Source organism: Dysidea avara, chromosome 2, assembly GCF_963678975.1.
Source record: "Dysidea avara chromosome 2, odDysAvar1.4, whole genome shotgun sequence".
In the NCBI taxonomy this organism is placed as follows: domain Eukaryota; kingdom Metazoa; phylum Porifera; class Demospongiae; order Dictyoceratida; family Dysideidae; genus Dysidea; species Dysidea avara.
This window is the reverse complement of record NC_089273.1, coordinates 8359500-8378201: the sequence shown is the minus strand read 5'-3', so window position 1 is coordinate 8378201 and position 18702 is coordinate 8359500. Positions and strand designations below refer to the sequence as shown.

The following is an 18702-nucleotide window of genomic DNA, read 5'->3' as shown; positions in this document are numbered from 1 at the left end:
TGACTGCTCTATTAGAGTATTTAATTTTTAATTCAAGTGACTTTTTGATGTGTTTTGATTTTTTTAGCTAAAGCATCCAAACATAGCTGCAAAAAATAACATTATGCTGCACAATCCAACCTGTATATTGCATGATGATCTTTCTCTGGCATTTTCCATTTGTCATTCCCATTCCCACTTTCCTTGAATTCTACTAACCCCTCTCATAGTTTGTAGCTACCACAATGATGATGTAACAAGTGTCACTGTTTGTGGTACTGGTGCCACAACAGTGCATGCTGTAGCTTTAGAAACCTCAACTGATTTACCAAGTCACTGTTAGATTGCTTATTATATTAGTAAAAATAATGGTTAAAATTTACTGCAGGTAGCTAGCTAGCTACATTGCTAAATTGTACTACAGTGTAACTGGTACAGGATCTATTGATGTAAGTTACAAAATTTACACAAATATAAAACAAAAAGTTGTTATATGCTCTAATTTCTCATGTCTATAATCCATTTCACTATTAATGCTATACTGCAATTAATCATCAGTTTCACAGTTTAAAATTGCTTATTATTAACTAGCAAAACTACTATATGTGACTGGATCTATTATTGTCACACAATGCACTTTGATTTAACTAGCAAACTTTATTGTTTTGTACCATGTTGCACTTGATATATTTCAGGATATTTCAAGTGAACAGTGATGAGAAGTGTTTACTTGACATGTTCTCCACAAAATTACTTATTTTGCAGATCATGTGCAAGGTTTGACTTGTTTCTTTTTAACATTTTAACTGCATATCAGTATCTAAAATCTTTTATAATCTCAACATAAGTAGCACTGAAGAGTGATATTCTGCCATATTTTTACATGGTGAATTGTTAGTAGTACTGAAACTGATACCAATGAACTTCTCACTTTAGAAAACTGGGCAAATATATATCTGGCAAGTTAAGTTCAATCCATCGAAATGTATCTATCTAGTTATAACAAGGAAAAAGACTTGCATAAAGTATTGTTATCAAATCCACAGTCAACAAATACAATGAAACAAATCAGTATATACTTGGGAGTAGTGATAGATGAACATTTAATATAACTTGGAAGGAGCATAATCAATGGTAGCAATCAAAGCAAAAGTGTTTTACATATGTAAACCTACATCAGTGAACCCATGCATCTGTTAAAATTAGCTATATTAAATTTAATATACATGTACAGTATGGTACCCACTCCGTGACACCTTCTGTATCAAATACAACGAATAGAAACGAATGCAGTGCTGCTTGTTTTGTCACAAATGATTTCTCTTATTGAAGTGGTGCTTGAACATTTAAACTGGTTGTTACTTGAACATCAGAGAAGTTTCTTAAAACCGGTTATGTTTTGCAGAATGTTGTGGACACAGCCAGTGCTTCACTATTCCATTTGCCAGAATCGAAAACTCTTTCCTTTCTTCTACCATCAAATTGAGGAATTCTCTATAGTCGTATATACTGCATGATATTAATATGACTTATCCTTGCACCTCTTCCCTTAGCTATCTGATTTATTGTGGTTTGCCAAGTTCTTGCAATGCAAAGCGTCATGTGTTAATATTGTGTCAGTATGCATAGTTCTTTAACTACACCTCAATGTTCTGAGGCTGTTGATTTGTATGCGTAGGCATGCTTGAAGTCCTGTGAGTTAGTAGTTTTCACTGAAAATCTACTGTTGAATAACTGTGCACGTACATGCTTGTATAGCGCATGACACTTTGCATTGCAAGAACTTGGAAAACCTCAGTAAGTATAATTACTGTGTTTTCATACTCTTTTTGAATTCTACAGAATGCTTTAAAAATATTTTCTTTATAGACTTACAGTGGCTAGATTTAACTTTGAACTGGTGTATTAGGGTGTATTATTCATAATAAGCTAAAAATAGCTGTAATAAAAATGGACCCCGGATAGGCTTTTCTTCCTTTGAGTTGGAAACTAATCAGTAAATTTCTAGAACCACCCCTCTGCACACACTGTATATATGTGATAGGAAGTTCACTGGCTTTACCCTTCTCACAGGTCCCTAGTGGGATAGCATTTAATATTAATAAAATTTGTGGCAGTTTACACACCATTATAGAATAATTACTACAAATCACAGAGTTTTACGGAGGAATCCCGTTGAATCACATGTGACCGGGCCTGGTACAAACTACACCCCATCACATATCAGGTAGTATCTGAGTGCTGGAATAGAATAATAAGTGTGCATTTTGCAACTTGTATTATAAAGTTGATTAAATGTGTAACAAGGGGTGAGAATCGCATGGGACTAGGATGGTGACATAAAAAGATATTAATCATGAAACTCTGAAAAACAAGGAAAATTATTTTTATGTGCCTACATGACCTGTTATCGCAGGCCAGGTCACATTTGTAGAGGCTCTGTATTATGGTGGACACTCTCCTCTCCAGCTCTTGATAATACAACTACCGTAGCTAACTACGTCACTATGCATGCATGCATTTAAGAAAAAAAACTATGTCATTTGAGGTTAAGTAAGTTGAATAAAATATGTGACTGGGCCTGTGAAAATAGGGCATGTGGGTACATGATTTTTGCCTATGTTTTCAAACTTCCAATACGAATACTTTTTCATGCCACCATGCTACTGCAATACAATTTTAGCTCCTAGTAAAGCATTTAATTGGCTTTAAGATGCAAGTTACAGAATGAAAATATTCTGTTCCAGTACTGCAATATAACCTGTAGTGTGACGCAGTGTAGTTAGTGCCCACATGCCCTGTTTTCACAGGCCCAGTCCGAGGCCCGGTCACATAATATTATAATGCTTACGAAGTGTATATTTAGCCGGTACCGGTTTGCAAACACTAACGGCTATTGTGCCGGCACTAGTAGGTTGCCCCGAACATTCAACTTTAGGGCACGCGTCTAGTAGGTTGCCCCGAGCATTCAACTTTAGGGGATGCGAAAAGTAGTTCCTTAGCGTTAGGGGTAGGCTAGGGTTCAGCTTTGGTTTCTTCTTCACTCTTGTTATATATAGAAGTCACTTCAGTCGGATGTTTATAACGTAGAAACTAAATAATATGACTAGCTGCAGCACCGGTGGTATAATTGTTACAAACATTGCTTATGAGTACGGATGCCCGGGTTCGAACCCTCGCTTAGACAACTTTTTTTTTTCGCTTTCTTAGGTTTTTTGTACAAGTTTTTTTTAATGCACGTAACATTCTAAGTATTATACCCTCCACTGCCGGCAAAATAGCCGGCAAAACAGTGTAACCGGTACCGGCTCTATATAACCTGCCGTAATCCTTAAGACCACAATTCAAACCACCAAACTAGTGTACATTTCAAACCCAACATCATTGAACTCTGATGATAGAGGTGGTAGCTACAGTATAGCAACTTGAACTTTGGACTCAGGAATGTCATTACTGACATTCCCATTAATGACATTCCCACCGCTAATGACATTCCTGAGTTAGTCACCGCTAATGACATTCCCACCGCTAATGACATTCCTGAGTCAGTCATCGCTAATGACATTCCTTATACATTATATGCAGCTAAAGTAAACCTACGAAATCTCGAGTGGTTTGCGAAGATGACTTCTACCTATTCCTTTCTTTTTATGATAATTTCGGCGATCTTTACTGAGTATGGTGATGGACAAGGTGAGCATTTTGTACTCTAACGCTACTAATTCAACACGTTTGTGAAAAGGGCGTGTCTTTTAGATGTAGATACTTTTAACACGAGGTACTATGTTTGACTTTACACACCTAGCTACAATATTCCGCTAAGCCGAGTTTAGTCTCGCCTGTCCAACTGGATCTCGCTTTAAGAGTCAATGTTGCCATTCAGGGGCGGATCCAGGAGCTGGAAAGGGGAGGGGCACAACAAACTACAGTGGAACCTCCCTTATCCTGACCTCTATAGCTATTATCTAGGCACCTCCATTGTCCGTACAGCCCAAATTGGTCATGTGGCTTGTAGTTTATTGACCATAATGAAGTTTGGTTTAGATGGAAATGCAAGGAGGGAACCTCAATGTTGCTGTTTACTTGTTTGGTGACTTGTTTATTTTACTACTGATCACTTGGTTGCTATAGGTGATAGCACAACCAGGTAATGCTGACTGTAAGAGTTCTCGAAAAGGTTGACTTATCTCAGCTATTCGAGGAAAAACAATGTGTTAAACTGGTTATTCATACCCATAAATCGCCAGATTTCAGTAACTGTTGTGGGAGACTTTATATTTTGAATGGCATTTGTCTTACGACAATCTGGAGATGTTTCAGATGAAAACATTTATTCTGGTGACATCCTTTCTTTTGATGTGACATGCACAGGTTAACCAGTCATAATTATGTTACAAACAAGTTATTTTTTAAAGTTTTATTAGGGATCATAGAAAAAGGTAGGGAATGAGGGAGGTCACCTACACCTGCGGATATACTAGTGAACATGTACCTTAAAATTCCTAATTTTTCCTTCTATGTATTCACTCTTGATATTATATATATAAATATTCACTGTATCACTCGGGGCAACACTTACCTAATAAGTGAAATAATTGCAGGGGACTCACCTTGTTTGTTTTATACACTGAGTGATATTTAACTATCAACTGTGACTTGAAAAGTGTGAGTTAATAGCCCTCAGAACGTTATTCATACTTCAACATAATAATCAATCATAGTTCATAAACCTTTTACTACTAAATTAATCCTAACAACTTCACTATTAGTACAGAGCATAGTTATTCTAAATTAATGAAAATACTAAGAGCAATAAATAACTGACCTATTTTCAATTAGTAATCTTGTTCCATGGTTTTCTCAATGAAGTTAAATCATTATCTCATGATGCATAGATTTGCATCCTTGCATCACCCAAACTATCATTCATTATAGAAAATAGTGCATTAACCACTAACTAATAAATTTGTGACTACGAACAAATAGCTGTCTTGTCTGGAAAATATGCAGGTTAAACCCCAAGCGAAACCTTTGATTGTCCATGCTAAAGTGAGGTAAAGTACCATATATGTGACCGGATTTGCAAAAAGGGATTTTCACATACATCCAATTTACCAATTTTGATGAATCATAACTTCAGATTGAAAAAAGATAATGATTTGAAATCTGGGCAGCAGTGAGAATCCCAATCGCATAGTGAATGGAGAAATTTTCAGGGTAATATAGTTATGGTCTTCTTAGTTCATAGAATTGGTTGTGTGTAGAAGACCCCTTTTCGCAAATCTAGTCACATATATTTATATACCAGCAAAAGTAATAGCATGCAAACATATTTATAAGCAAACACATATAGCACTGCCATGCTCTCTTGTGTTTGTAAACTACGTATGTATTGTATGTGAACTGCAGTACTGCACTTAATGTATTAATGCATGCATGTTACTCTAGGTGTTACTTTGATGTCATCTGATGTTGGACCAATTTCAATTGATGAAAATCCGTTAGAAGGTATAGCACAGCAAGTGTGGTACATGGTTTATAGTTACATGATCTGTTAACACTACAGGAACTTTTTTAGCTAACTTGACTGCTGTGGACCAGGAGTATTCAGGAAACTTGACATTTTCTATTACAGTTTCATATGCCAATGATAACAACACTATAGTACTTGGCAACATTAGCTCCAGGGAGGATGTTTATACTACCAGTTTATTAGTTGGACCTGGAGGATATATACTGGATCGTGAAGTGAGTGGCTTGTGATAATATCTAAACTGGAATTTCAGCATTGAAGCTTTCATTTGCTAAATGCCATAATATCTCTGTATTACTAGACAACCATAAGTCGGATATTTTGTGTTCAGTCTATTATATTGTATTTTATTGTTGCAACACAGACATGCATGTCCAGTGCTGTCATAGACTTTACAGTTATTAAGCATTATTAAATTGTGATAGCAAACATCAAGGATACAAGATATCCATGGATACTCTGACTAACAAAAAATGCATAAAAGTGCTACAGTAATATCCCTGGAATTCACATATGCTCCCTCTTGCAACAAATTGAGGTTAAGATTAATAATTGGTTAGATGGTTATGGTATAAGCCCTTATCTGGATGGTACAGTGTAGACAACAGAAGCCTTACAAATCAGACCATGAAGCATTATTTTTATTACTTAAAGCTACTGCCTAAACACAGAGCTTTACTTTGTGGTTATGAGACTATGCCACTGAGAAACTATATATTATATATTTGTAACCAATACCAGCTAAGTTTTGTGAATAAATTTGTAATAATGGGTGCCAGCATTGTTAAAATTTATTAGTATTAACATCATTGCAGCCATTTCTTGGCCACCACTTTTGATTTCATGCCTCTTTTCACCCAAGCCTTTTAAAGAGCCACAACATTTATTCACAGCTTAGCTGTTTTTGTGTGGATAAAGTATGCGTACAACTAGTTACATACAATGTTATACTTATATTACAATAATCAACTACACAGCAGTGATGCCTTCTCAGCAGCAAATCCATAAGGGGCACTGGGCACAAGCCCCCCCCCCCCCTCCCCCCCCACATACACACACATACACACTTTTCTTATACTGTCTATATAGTTGTAATCTTATGGTATTTGTATGTCACATACTTTGCGTATGCCATCAGATATGAGGAAAGGGGTCTTTCACACATCCAATATGATAACTTTACAATTCTTCAGCTAAAAATTAGCTACTTTCTAGAAGTATAGTTAGTAAGAAATATATGGTCAGTAGTCACAAGCATGGTTGCAGGTTCGAGGCTGTCCTGGTCCAGTCATGGATTTTTTTCTTTCTCTACCTTTTCAAAGATACTTTTGTAACAACTTTGAACAAGCTGCAGGACCAGCTGCAGGAGTCCTACATACCTTCAGCACTTGTGCTGTAAAGTCTTAATAAATAATAAATAAATAAATAAATAAAAACTATGTTTTGATTTCATAGAATTGGGTGTTTGTGGAAGAACCCCTTTTCACAAATACAGTCACACATTACTCCTCTGTACTGTTGTCTATATATTATCATTTCTTTCACAGCTACAAAATGCTTTTATGATCGAAGTACAAGCTACCAATGCTAATTCAGTGGTATGTGTACAATTATTTTAAATTCAGTGATGATTCACAAAACTATATGAATTGCAGGCAGCTAGTGTGACAATTCAAGTTATTCTCCTTGATGTCAATGATAATCCTCCATTCTTCTCTACTTTCACCTATATGGCTACTCTACCAGAGGTATGTGTGTAGTGTACGGCTGTGCTCGTGTGTCTGTGTGAATGTGTGTAAGTGCGACTGTACATGTATATATACCAAAATTTGTAAGTAGGATTTTTTTTTAAATTGTGAATGGGACTGCAAAGATGGGGCATGTGGGCACATGATTTTTGATTACTTTTTCAAACTTTCATCACTCATAACTTTTAGTACCATTGTGCTATAGCAATGCACTTTACAGCTCTTAGTAAGCATTTAATTGGCTTTATGATGCAAGTTACAGAATGAGAAATTCTGTTCCAATACTGAGATACATATGTCCTGTAGCATGACAGGGTGTAGTTTGTGCCCACATTCCCTGTTTTCACAGGCCCGGTCACAATTAGTTCTAAAGTTCATAATAATGATTTTATTATTGTTACCATCAGCATTTTTGATAATCATGATCTATGAGACATAGAAATGAAATAAAGATTGATTATAAAAATCTTTTATACATTGTAATAAGATTAATGTTTAGCTCTGCATAGAGACAGTGTAGTCCAGCGCCTAAGCCAAATATTTATTCACTTTTTGATAAAAGCACCAATTTTTTTACAGAGTATATGGAATGTGCACTAAGTGTTTTAAGAAGGGGAGGCACATAAAAAGTTCTCAAGAGCACCTCTTTTTGTACCCTGACAAGAATACTATTTGTTACTATTAAAATCAATCATGTTTCTATCAAGTTAACTGCTGGGCCTAGTATCTTAGTAGTACAAAACATACAGCTGGAACTTAATAGCCTATTAGTAATCTATAAATAAATTAAAAAACAAATAGTTTTCTCACCTAGGCAGTAAACAAAATCACTAAAATTCCCATTTGCAGGGATTCTGTTAAAATTTTGGACCTTCAATGCTGACGATTGTGTAGTACTATGTACAAGGTAGGGCTGAGCGATACTGCCATTTTAGTATCGCAATTGATACTAAAGCCACTATTCACGATACTGAATAGTTCATGATACTTACAAAGAAGCCAATCATAGCTGGTAAAGTCAATCATAGCTGGTAATGTATTGCTTAGCATTCCTGCAGTAAGTCCTTATTAGGCCTGCGCCTAATATGCTGGCATAATTTTGAGAATAATAGGTCACTAATTTCGTGAGAATAATTCCGGAATAATAGGATGGTTACAGGCATAATTTTAGAATTATCGGACGTCTACGGGAATAATCAGTAGAATTAAGGGGCGTGCCTATTCTTGATTATCTAGAAGAAAGTACTAAACTACTAAGAACGATAAATAGCTGGCATTATTATACAAGTGCTAGCTGAAAGGAGCTGAAAACCTCTAAAAGATCGATATACTCTAATAGAACGCACAACTACTCTAATAGAGCAGTCAGATCGTTTTATGTTAACAATCTGTAGACAGTATCAGGAATTTAACCACATGATTATCTGCAATTCTAAAACTTGTACATCTTATACCATGCAGTGTATCTTCTTTAAGTCATTCACCAAACATATTGATATCATTATCCACTAAACTTAGTGTTTAGTTGTAGTTGAGTTATAGCTACAGCCGAGCTTTAATACACTGATAATTGAAAACTCTTCTGTTATACTCCAAATAGCTATTTTACATCTGTTGTATTAGCTATAACCATTATGTGTAAGGTGGAATGCTTCATTAATTCTGACAAAACTACTTATATCAGCATCTTGAGAATTAAGTGACTATAGCTACAGAAACTAAGTGAGCATTACTATGGAATAATAGGCTAGATGCAAGAATGAAAAAAGAATAATAGGAGAAAATTTTGGGAAATTCTGGAAAGACTAATAGGTTAAATTTTGAGCATATTAGGCTCAGGCCTAGTCCTTATATGTGATAGCAAACTAGCCACTATCATCCTTGTTTACAGTAACAGTTATTGTAACACATGCTTTGAGGTTGTTATGGTGTTCACACCTCTCTGCGGGGGAAGCCAGATGGGTGAACTTTATCATTTACAAGGATTCTTAGCCAACTACTGCATAACAAATGGATTTTTAATGATAGTAATGTACAGGCATGGTATCACGATAGTTAATAACAAAATATCGCGATATCGATACTTTCAAAATAATTATTGCGACATATCGCTAAAACGTTAGTATCGCTCAGCCCTAGTACAACGATCATCCTGATGTGTATTGTTTCTTTATTAAAGGGGTATAAGAAAAGTTATTTAATGCTAAAGTTTTAATAGGTCACAGGTGGATATCTCAATAGAAAACCATGAACTACAGCAGTTCAATTATCAAGCACAGAGCTTGAACAAAAAGTCCCTTCTCCTTATACTGGGCACCATATGAAAGGTAAGTAAATTTCTAGTTTAATAAAGGCAGTTGCAAGTTGTTTCAATACCTTGTTCTCAAGTTACAGTGCTTTCAATTCAGTGTAATATAGCATAAGCAAGAAAAGCACACAGATGAGTATTAAGGTATTTCTTAGTGCTGTGATAATGCTCCAAAATAAGCAAAAAGGAGCTGGGTTCCAATGAAGTGAGATTTTGAGCACTAAGAAGTACCTTATGACATATCCTTGTGCTTTTCTTGCTTATGCTATATTATACTGAATTGAAAGCACTGTAACTTGAGAACAAGATGTTGAAACAACTTGCAACTGCCTTCATTAAACTAGAAATTTAATTACCTTTCATATGGTGCCCAGTATAAGGAGACGGGACCTTTTGTTCAAGCTCTGTGCTTGATAATTGAACTGCTGTAGTTCATGGTTTTCTGTTGAGATATCCACCTGTGACCTATTAAAACTTTAGCATTAAATAACTTTTACTAAGTGTGATACTTACGTATGTTATAAGCTATTAACAAAACAAACATACCTACTTCAAAATTTGGAGGCGTGGTCATGCAATATTATCTGTACCAAAGCACCCAAGCTGTGAGAAAATGATGTGGCCTCCAAAAAAGCCAGGGTGAAAAAAAAGATGTGAGATCCAAGGTGGTGGCTAAGAATTGGCTGTGATGGCAAACAATACAACAATTCAGGTGAATGTGTGTTTCCCACTCTAAGTTTCTAGGATTTGACACCAAATTCACCTGAATTGTATAGCTATTAGCCATTGACTTACCATCACAGCCTTTTCTTGGCAACCACCTTTGATTTCACATCGTTTTTGCCCGGCTTTTTTGGAGGCTGTACCCCTTTTTCACTGCTTGGCTGTTTTGTTATAAATATGGCTTATTTTTGTGTTAGTATACTCCAAAGCCAGCTTGTGGCCAGCTTTCTAGCATAGGCGGTGGAGACAGGGGCTTATATGGGACACTGTTTGCAAGAAAAGATTGAGATACTCTAATAAAACAGTCAGGATCTGGATACTCTAATAGAGCAGTCACAGTATTCAGAGAAGCAGTGTAGCAAGCTGCTTAGCTACATATGTGTAGTTATAAATAAGGAGATATAATTGGTGGAGAGCTGGTATTGTCAGCAGGTAGTGACCTTTTTTTTTCTTTTGGTCTTCCACTTACAGCTGGCCTGGTCCCCCCACTCATTGGCTTGCTTCACTACCCCTGCTTTGGAGCTTCTTTTACTTGTCTTTTTCTTTACTGCAGAAAGGAAGAAGAGAAAGAGCTGAGTTATTTGGATATATGTGACCGGATCTGTGAAAAAGGGACATAATCGCACAAGCCTAAATTTCCAGTATATATAAAGCATTGAATACATTGGGTGAAATACTTGGCTGCATTTGCATATTAGGCCACTCCAATTGGTAATTATGTTTCTGGTCCACCGCCCGCATCCTTTTTTGGAGAATGTGAAATTTCAGAAATACATGGGTAAAATGCCCGCATGAGCTTTTTGAAAAACCTAATTTTCAGAAACAAATATTGGGCTGCAACAAGTATGCTAAATCTAACTATCTAATTGTTATAATTTGTATTTTATCAGTGAAAACCTGCAAGAAATAGGCAAAGTGCATTGTACGGATCGATATATTCTAATAGAACAGTCAGTAAATCACAAAAAATACTCTAATTGAGCAGTCACTTTGTTGCTGAATTCCGTCCGCCCGCACCTAAAACTAATTTTCAAAGGAATAGAAGCATAATTACCAATTGGAGTGGCCTTATTGAAAAATTCCGTAAAATTTTTTAACCACTCTTTTTTAGTGAAGGAAGGGACTAACAATAAACACTTGGATATTACCTTATCCGCCTGCTCAAGGGGAGTTGTAAAATCTTTGTTTTGTTGCAGTAGACCCAAGGACACGTAAGTTATGAGCGTTTGTTTATGTCATGTCGAAGCGATCGTACGCAATCGATTTTTCTTCATGGATTTCGCCTTTGTATGCAGTGAACAAGGGTGAGTAAAGGAAAAACTTACCCATTCTTTTATTCCCCTGTTCATGGCGAACATAATGATGAAACGTTTAGCTCTGTAAAGTGATCCGTTGGTAAGTTACAACCGTTTTTGTAAGCGCCTGTAATTTATTCTCCCTATACTTGCTGTACAAATCGATTTTTCTGTTGTTGCTACTTTGTAGGGCTGTAACCCCCAGAGTGTTTGGCATATGAAGCTGAAATTTTACCAGTGGGTACTCTTGACTACATTAATTATAAATATTCAATAAACAGGAATTCGGAAAAAATGCGATTATGTCCTGTTTTCGCAGATCCAGTCATATTTTATAAAATATTTATTTTTTACACTGATACTGTATGAAATACCTCACGTGTCCTCCCTCCTACAGACTGGCTCACAACTTGTAGCAGAAATCTCTACAAGGTACAGTAATCTTTTTGTAGCTGAACTCTCTACAGAGTGACTTTCCAGTTGACCTGATGTACAGTAGCTGAACTATCTACAAGGTGACTTCTTATAGTATGTTCACGTTGAACTGAATCCTCAAAAACATTTAATAACTCATGGATGCAATTACTCACGATCTTGAAATTTGGCTCATTTGTAGTACTGCTTGACCCACTAAAAATATTTCAAAATCTTTTTGTTCAAATGTTTGACATAATATTTACGGCCAGTCAAAATTTTCACAATACATTTCCTATGATGAAGCCATACAAATACAGTGTCCATTACAGCCCTTTCCCGAACTTGTAATGGAGCCAAACCGTACGTGTCTGTTGTTGACACCTTTGCTGTTACCAATAATCATCTGGTGGCTGAAATGTTAACTCTATTGAGAAAACATCCACATTTAATTTTTAGCTGTTTTTCAGGATTCAGCTCAACGTGAACATACTACTGTATAGTAGCTGAAATCTCCACGGGGTGATTTGTTTTTAACTGGACTCTCTACATGGTGACATGAACTCTAAACAGTTGGTTTGTTTGCAGTTGAACTCTTTACAAGGTAATTTGTTTGTAGGTGAACGTTGTAATGGGTGACTTACTTGAACTGAATACTCTACTGCATGGGTGACTTTTTGTATCGAAATCTACATGCAGGTACCTTGTTTGTAGCTGAAGTTACACAGGGTGACTTCTTTATGATCAAAAATAACTTTTGGAAGTACATTTCTTGGTGCACTATATTTTCTTCCAAACATACATTATTCTTGGTTCTTCCTCCTGTTGATGGTCAATAACTTTTGATTTGGCTTGTTCTCTAATATATTTGAGACATCATTTGCCCACAACATATACACTAACAAGAAATAAAACATTCATTATAGATATGCATCACGGTTTGTGCTAACCTGACACATGTTTAATAAAACCACTCAAGTTTACTACAGCTGCTGCCTTGTAATATGCTTGAACCATGCAAAAGTCCTTTGCCATTTCCACTGTGCATCATGAGTGCAATTGATCACATGATGTGATACTTGATTCATCGATGATTGAGCATTGACATGGCTCAAAAGTAGTACAGAGCTGCATCAGTGTGCAAGTACGTAGTTACCTGTGAGCTCCAGAGATGTAAGATTTGGTATGATTTGTAATTGTTTTGAAAAACTCTGCATCTGAAGGTAAGTTCATCTGCACCATCCAAAAAACGCCCTTGCATTTTGTAGCTGAACTATCTACTGATTTTTTTTGTAGCTGAAATCTCTAAAAGTTAACTTGTTTGCAGCTAAACTCTCTACCGAGTGACTTTTTTAGCTGATCTCTCCACAGAGTGACTTGTGTGTAGCCAAACTATCCACAGGGTTTAGTTGAACTATTTACAGGATGACTTGTTTGTGGCTAAAATTCTCCATATGGTGACTGAACACTATATGGGGTGACTTTTTTAAACAGATTCTCTACAAGGTAATTTTTTGTAGCTGAACTCTCTACAATGAAACTTTTTATGACTGAACCTTCTATGGGTGATTTTTTTTGTAGATGAACTCTCTACAGGGTGACTGGTTTGCGGCAGAACCTTCCACAGGATAATTTGTTTGTCTCTGGAATATCTACAGGGTCACATTTCTGTGGCTAAACTCTCCACAAGGTGACTTTTCTGTACCTAAACTCTACAGATGACTAGTTTGTGGCTGAGCCTTTCACAGGGTGATAAGTTTGTAGCTGAGCACACTTGTGGGTGACTCTTCGTAGTTAAGCTTTTCAGGTGAATTGTTTGTAGTTTAGCTCTCTACAGGGTGACTTGTTTGTGGCTGAGCACTCCACAGGATAATTTGTTTGTAGCTGAAATCTCCACAGGGTGATTTGTTTGCAGCTGAACACTTTACTAGGTTACTTAACTCTCCAGGGGGTGACTTGTTTGTACCTGCTCTGTAGCTAAACTCTTTATAGGGTCACTTTTGGTGACTAAACTAGCCACAGGGTAATTTGTTTGTAACTGAACTCTCTCCAAATGGCTCATTTGTGACTGAACCATTGACATGGTGAGTTGATTATAGTTGAACTCTATACAGGGTGCTGTTTATTGGCTGAACTCACCACACCAGTAGTGGATCTAGATAGGTTTCTGTGGCTTTGACAGAACTTCCTTTTTAAATTTAGCTCATATGCCACTGTATTTCAGTAGCATGCATACTGTTGTAGTTAACTAACATCATTTATAGGTATTTAATCCTCAGCAACACTTCACTGTTCACCTCTAACTACATTAAAAACGATCGAGATACTGTAATAGAGCAGTCAAGAAACTACTAAGAGCAATCAAAGCTACAGTTTTTGACCTATAGTTAGCTATTAAGCATAGTATTTATTGTAGTTGTCACTAAAAGTAGCCTAAAATCCAGTGTTTTTAAAATTTAATTATTGGAGAAATGTCCCCAGACACATACCTTATTATTCAGCTATACTAACATTCAGAAACTCCCTTTTAAAAATCATAGATCTACCACTGAACATGGTCATTTGTTTGTAGCCGAACACTCAGCTGATCCTACCGGGAGACGTTTTGTTAGCTGAATTCTCTAAGGTGACTTTTCATGTGGCTGAACTCTATACGAGTGTGGTTGCTGTTTACTAAATTCCCTACGGTCACTTTGTACTGTATGTAGCTGAACTGTATACAAGGTTATTTTTTCGGAGCTGAATTCTCTACATGGTGTAGATGAACATTTTCATAGAGTGAATTGCTACATAGCTGAATTTTCTAATGGATGACTACATTATTAGAGAATCTTGATCAAACATTTGTTACACTTACTTGACTTTCGTAATGTATTTCAGTGGTTTTAATCTGTAAACTATCTAGTACCTATTTTCAGATGATTCCATTACCTAGTTTACCTGATAGGTGTGGCTAGTAATACTTTTTATTTTTAATTGATAAAACTCGATCATGCACTTGTTACATATGGTTGGCATTTTGTTATAACTCCATGACTGTTAGTGCAATTTCTTTCAAACCACAAAAGGTTTGCAATGTGATGGTTACTCCATGTGCAGACCAAGTTTTTAGCCATTCCTTCAAGTGTTTACCCTGTGGTGATCAGAAATTAATGTTATTACATTTTAAACAAATGCACATAACTCCCTTGTTCTTTATCGGATGTGTATAAAGTAAATGTGCTACATTGCGTTCTTACTGCCCCCCAAATTTAAATAGAATTGACTAAAGTATGGGTGAGCTATTTTGATTCTTCCAAGTGGATTGAAAAGAAGGAGAAGCAGAAGATGAAGAAAAATATGAGGTGATTTTTGAAGGTGCATATCCCAGTGATGGCTGGATGGATTCGGCTCAATTTGAAACAAGAAATGTCTCATCTTGACAGAATTTTTACAGCAAAATTGATTAATCTCTTCTCTGGCACTATTGAGCTACAAAGAGTGAAAACGACGCATTCTTGTTTCTTGTAAAATACACACTTGTCTGTCACACCCATACTGGCTCTATGCTTTTCTACATGACACACAATCCTGTGTCTTGATGGGAAATTCTTCATTTCATTCTTATGTGATATGTATCATTAAGCCATCCATTTGATACCACACTTGTGCTGCCATTGAAAGAATAGAACTCGAGAAAGGAAATTCCATGTTTTATGTATTGTATGGTAAGTATGCCAAAAGACACCTGTCAGGGTGAATCAGGCCTGGGGCAAGTAAAGTATAACAATAAATGCAAGTGAAAATAAATATTAGCATATTATAAGCTACAGTGTGGATCAGTAAAAGGTGCTTAAACAAAGCGGAAAGTCATCTGAAGTGTAAATCCTTATATTATCCATGCTAATACCATACCTGTTTCACTGCCCATACAAAAGTCTCAATAATAGCAGTGAAATTTATCCCGTATTTCACTGACAGCAGTGAAAAAGTTGTAATTGTAATTTCATTGGCTAGAATTTATGTTAACAATGTAGCGCCAATTAGTGTCGACGCATGTTTAGTACATAGTGACAAATTGCGTACATGGCAATGCTAATCAGCATGCGTATATGCAGCGAGTATGGTATTAACTGGTAATAGCATGGGTAGCAGTGAAATTTGGGATAAATACCACTCTTGTTGTATTGGAAATGGTAAATTTCCAATACAACACTTGTGATATTTATCCCAAATTTCACTGCTGCCCATGCTATTACTAGTACTAATTGTATATGCTGAAGAAGAAATTGAAGTTCAGGTAATGGTTTCTATTTGCTATGTGCTTTTATTTTAATGATCCTGACAAACTTTTAAAATTCCTAAATTTTCTTTAAATTTGTCTTGTGTGGTTTGTGGATCACTAGGTAAGCAGCTTTAACTTAATAATGTCAAAGCCCACGAAAAATATATTGTGGATTTTTCTACTATAAATTTTGACTGAATTTGCAAAAAAGGGACTTGTATATACACATCCAAATTTGCCAACTTTGACAATTATTAATCGCCATATACCAATGGTGCTCAGTAGAGAAGTCATTAAGTTGAAAAATAACAGTTTCTAGCTATTACAAAAACAGATGTAACAAACCTATAACTATATCACTCTGCACCATTTTTCATGCTTTACAAGGTAGTTGTATCTAAAAATTGAGTTTTTTTCTATTTAGTTATTTATTTATTATTAGTGGTTCTGAAAAAACAAACATTATAATACCACACATTACAATACAGTAAATCTATGATAATACCAATAAGCATCTAGCAAAGTTTTCAACAGGATAGTGTCAGTGGTCTTAACAATATCTGATAGTAAACGATTCCAGTCATCACTCTCTTGCTGCAAACTATACTTTTTCACATTTTTTTAAACATAGGGTTCATCAATTTGAATCCATTTATCTTGTACAGGTGGTGTTGTATTGAAAAAACTCTTTTACTGGTATATCTGCAAGGCCATGCGGTATTTTGTGTGTCATAATCATGTTCATTCTCATCCTTCTGTAATACAGTGATGGTAAGTCTTCAGTCTTAGCAGTGGAACCAAAGTTTTGCTTTCTGTAACTTGCATCATAATGCCAATTCAGTGACAACTAAGAGTGGAAAATTGCATTGCCATAGCATAATGGTATCAAAAGTTACAAGTGATGGAAGTGTGAAAAAATAGGAAAAAATCATGTGCCCACATGCCCTGTTTTCGCAGGCCCGGTCACATATACAATAAACGTAAAATTTGTGGAGTGAGTGCATGAAATGTTCGATGGATAATTCCGATCATATTTTATACTTTCTGTATTGCATTATTGATATGACAGGAAAAGTTTATATGTGACCAGATTTTACAGAACCGAACCAAATCGCACATCAGGCAAAATCAAACTAACACCACCAGTGGATAGCTACACTATCGTACTACAAGTTTTGACCCTCAGCACTACTCAAACTACACGAGGCTGGTTTTAATAGACGTCTTTTCTGGGTGGTGTGGAGTGCCCAAATGGCGGTTTCAGGCCTTGTGAAGGACCTGGATTGGCAAGAATCAGTGGTTTACTGGTGGACAGCCTTATAATGTTGGCCAGACGTGTTCTCTGTAGATTGTGCTACATATCAGACACCAAGGAGCCAGCACAGCCCTGTAATCTCGTGTCTGGACTCCAATCGTGGTCTGCCTCCATTTTGAGGCCTATCTTTTGCCCTCCCCGCCACCCCCCAGCCTCCACCCCTTTGTGAGCACTTGTGATACTACTTCGCTCGTCCAACTGCTCAGATTTTCTATCTTATTTGGCGGGAAACTTTACAAGCAGCTACAAGTACTGGAAGTGGCGTGAAAGGTAACAGATTGATGCATCTTTTGTGTAAATTTCATATGCGTGCTTGCTATCCTTGGAGAGTTATGCTGGCTTCAATTCTTTAAAACCGTTTATCTCGAAACTTCTAATGTGCGATTTGGATCGTTTTTCCAAAATCCAGTCACAAATATAAAATTGTAAACATAACACCTAATTCAGATTCTTCAATACATTGTTTGATTATAGAAACATCATCCATAGCTATATAGTACTGATAGTTATACGTTTACATTTCTTTATGGTCTCCGATGATTGCCAATTTACACACCAGTCCATGAAGTTACCTTTTAAATTAATTTTTTGCAGATGTGGTCACATACTGTACAGTATATCAATGGCGGATCCAGGATGGGGAATTTGGGGCAAATGTCCCCCCTCCCTTCAAGAAATTACATACAAGAATCGAGATACTCTAATAGAGCAGTCGATTACTCTAATAAAGCAGTCACAATGTTCATGAGGCAGTGTATAGCTTACCTATGAAGCTATAAATAGGATTTTATTTTACATAACAGACATGATTTATTTGGTAAATAACTAGCTATTATTGTTGTGACCTTTTTTTTGGGGGGGGGGGGGGGGGGGGTCTTCAACTGTTTTTCAGCAAGGTGCCCCCCCTCTTTCCAAACTCTGGATCTTCCCCTGTATATTGTATTGCTAACTGGTAATTTGTAATTGTCCCTCATTACAGAATGTCATGCCAGGTGTTGTGGTTGTTATGCTAGCGGCTACTGATAGTGATGCCATTGGAATAAATTCAGAAATTCGTTTCAGCTTAATTACAATGGTATGAGCAGGAGACTCCATTATGTTGTAGTAAAGTGGTTATTTTACA

General features: G+C 36.3%; 1 protein-coding gene across 4 annotated transcripts in view; it reads left to right on the top strand.

Moving 5' to 3' along the window:
- Nucleotides 1-3533: 3533 nt before the first annotated feature.
- The window catches only part of LOC136246544 (uncharacterized), a 108709-nt gene continuing 93540 nt past the window's right edge, over nt 3534-18702 (top strand). For 3 of the 4 annotated variants that reach the window (XR_010696593.1, XM_066038043.1, XM_066038041.1), the window contains exons 1-6: nt 3534-3672; nt 5428-5487; nt 5546-5727; nt 7060-7110; nt 7168-7260; nt 18559-18654. Coding sequence is in view for 3 of the 4 variants with exons in the window: in XM_066038043.1 (XP_065894115.1) it covers nt 3603-3672; nt 5428-5487; nt 5546-5727; nt 7060-7110; nt 7168-7260; nt 18559-18654 (552 nt within the window). In the remaining variant the exon portion in view is untranslated. The remainder of the gene's footprint in view (nt 3673-5427; nt 5488-5545; nt 5728-7059; nt 7111-7167; nt 7261-18558; nt 18655-18702) is intronic. The other variant, XM_066038042.1, reaches the window with a different exon arrangement.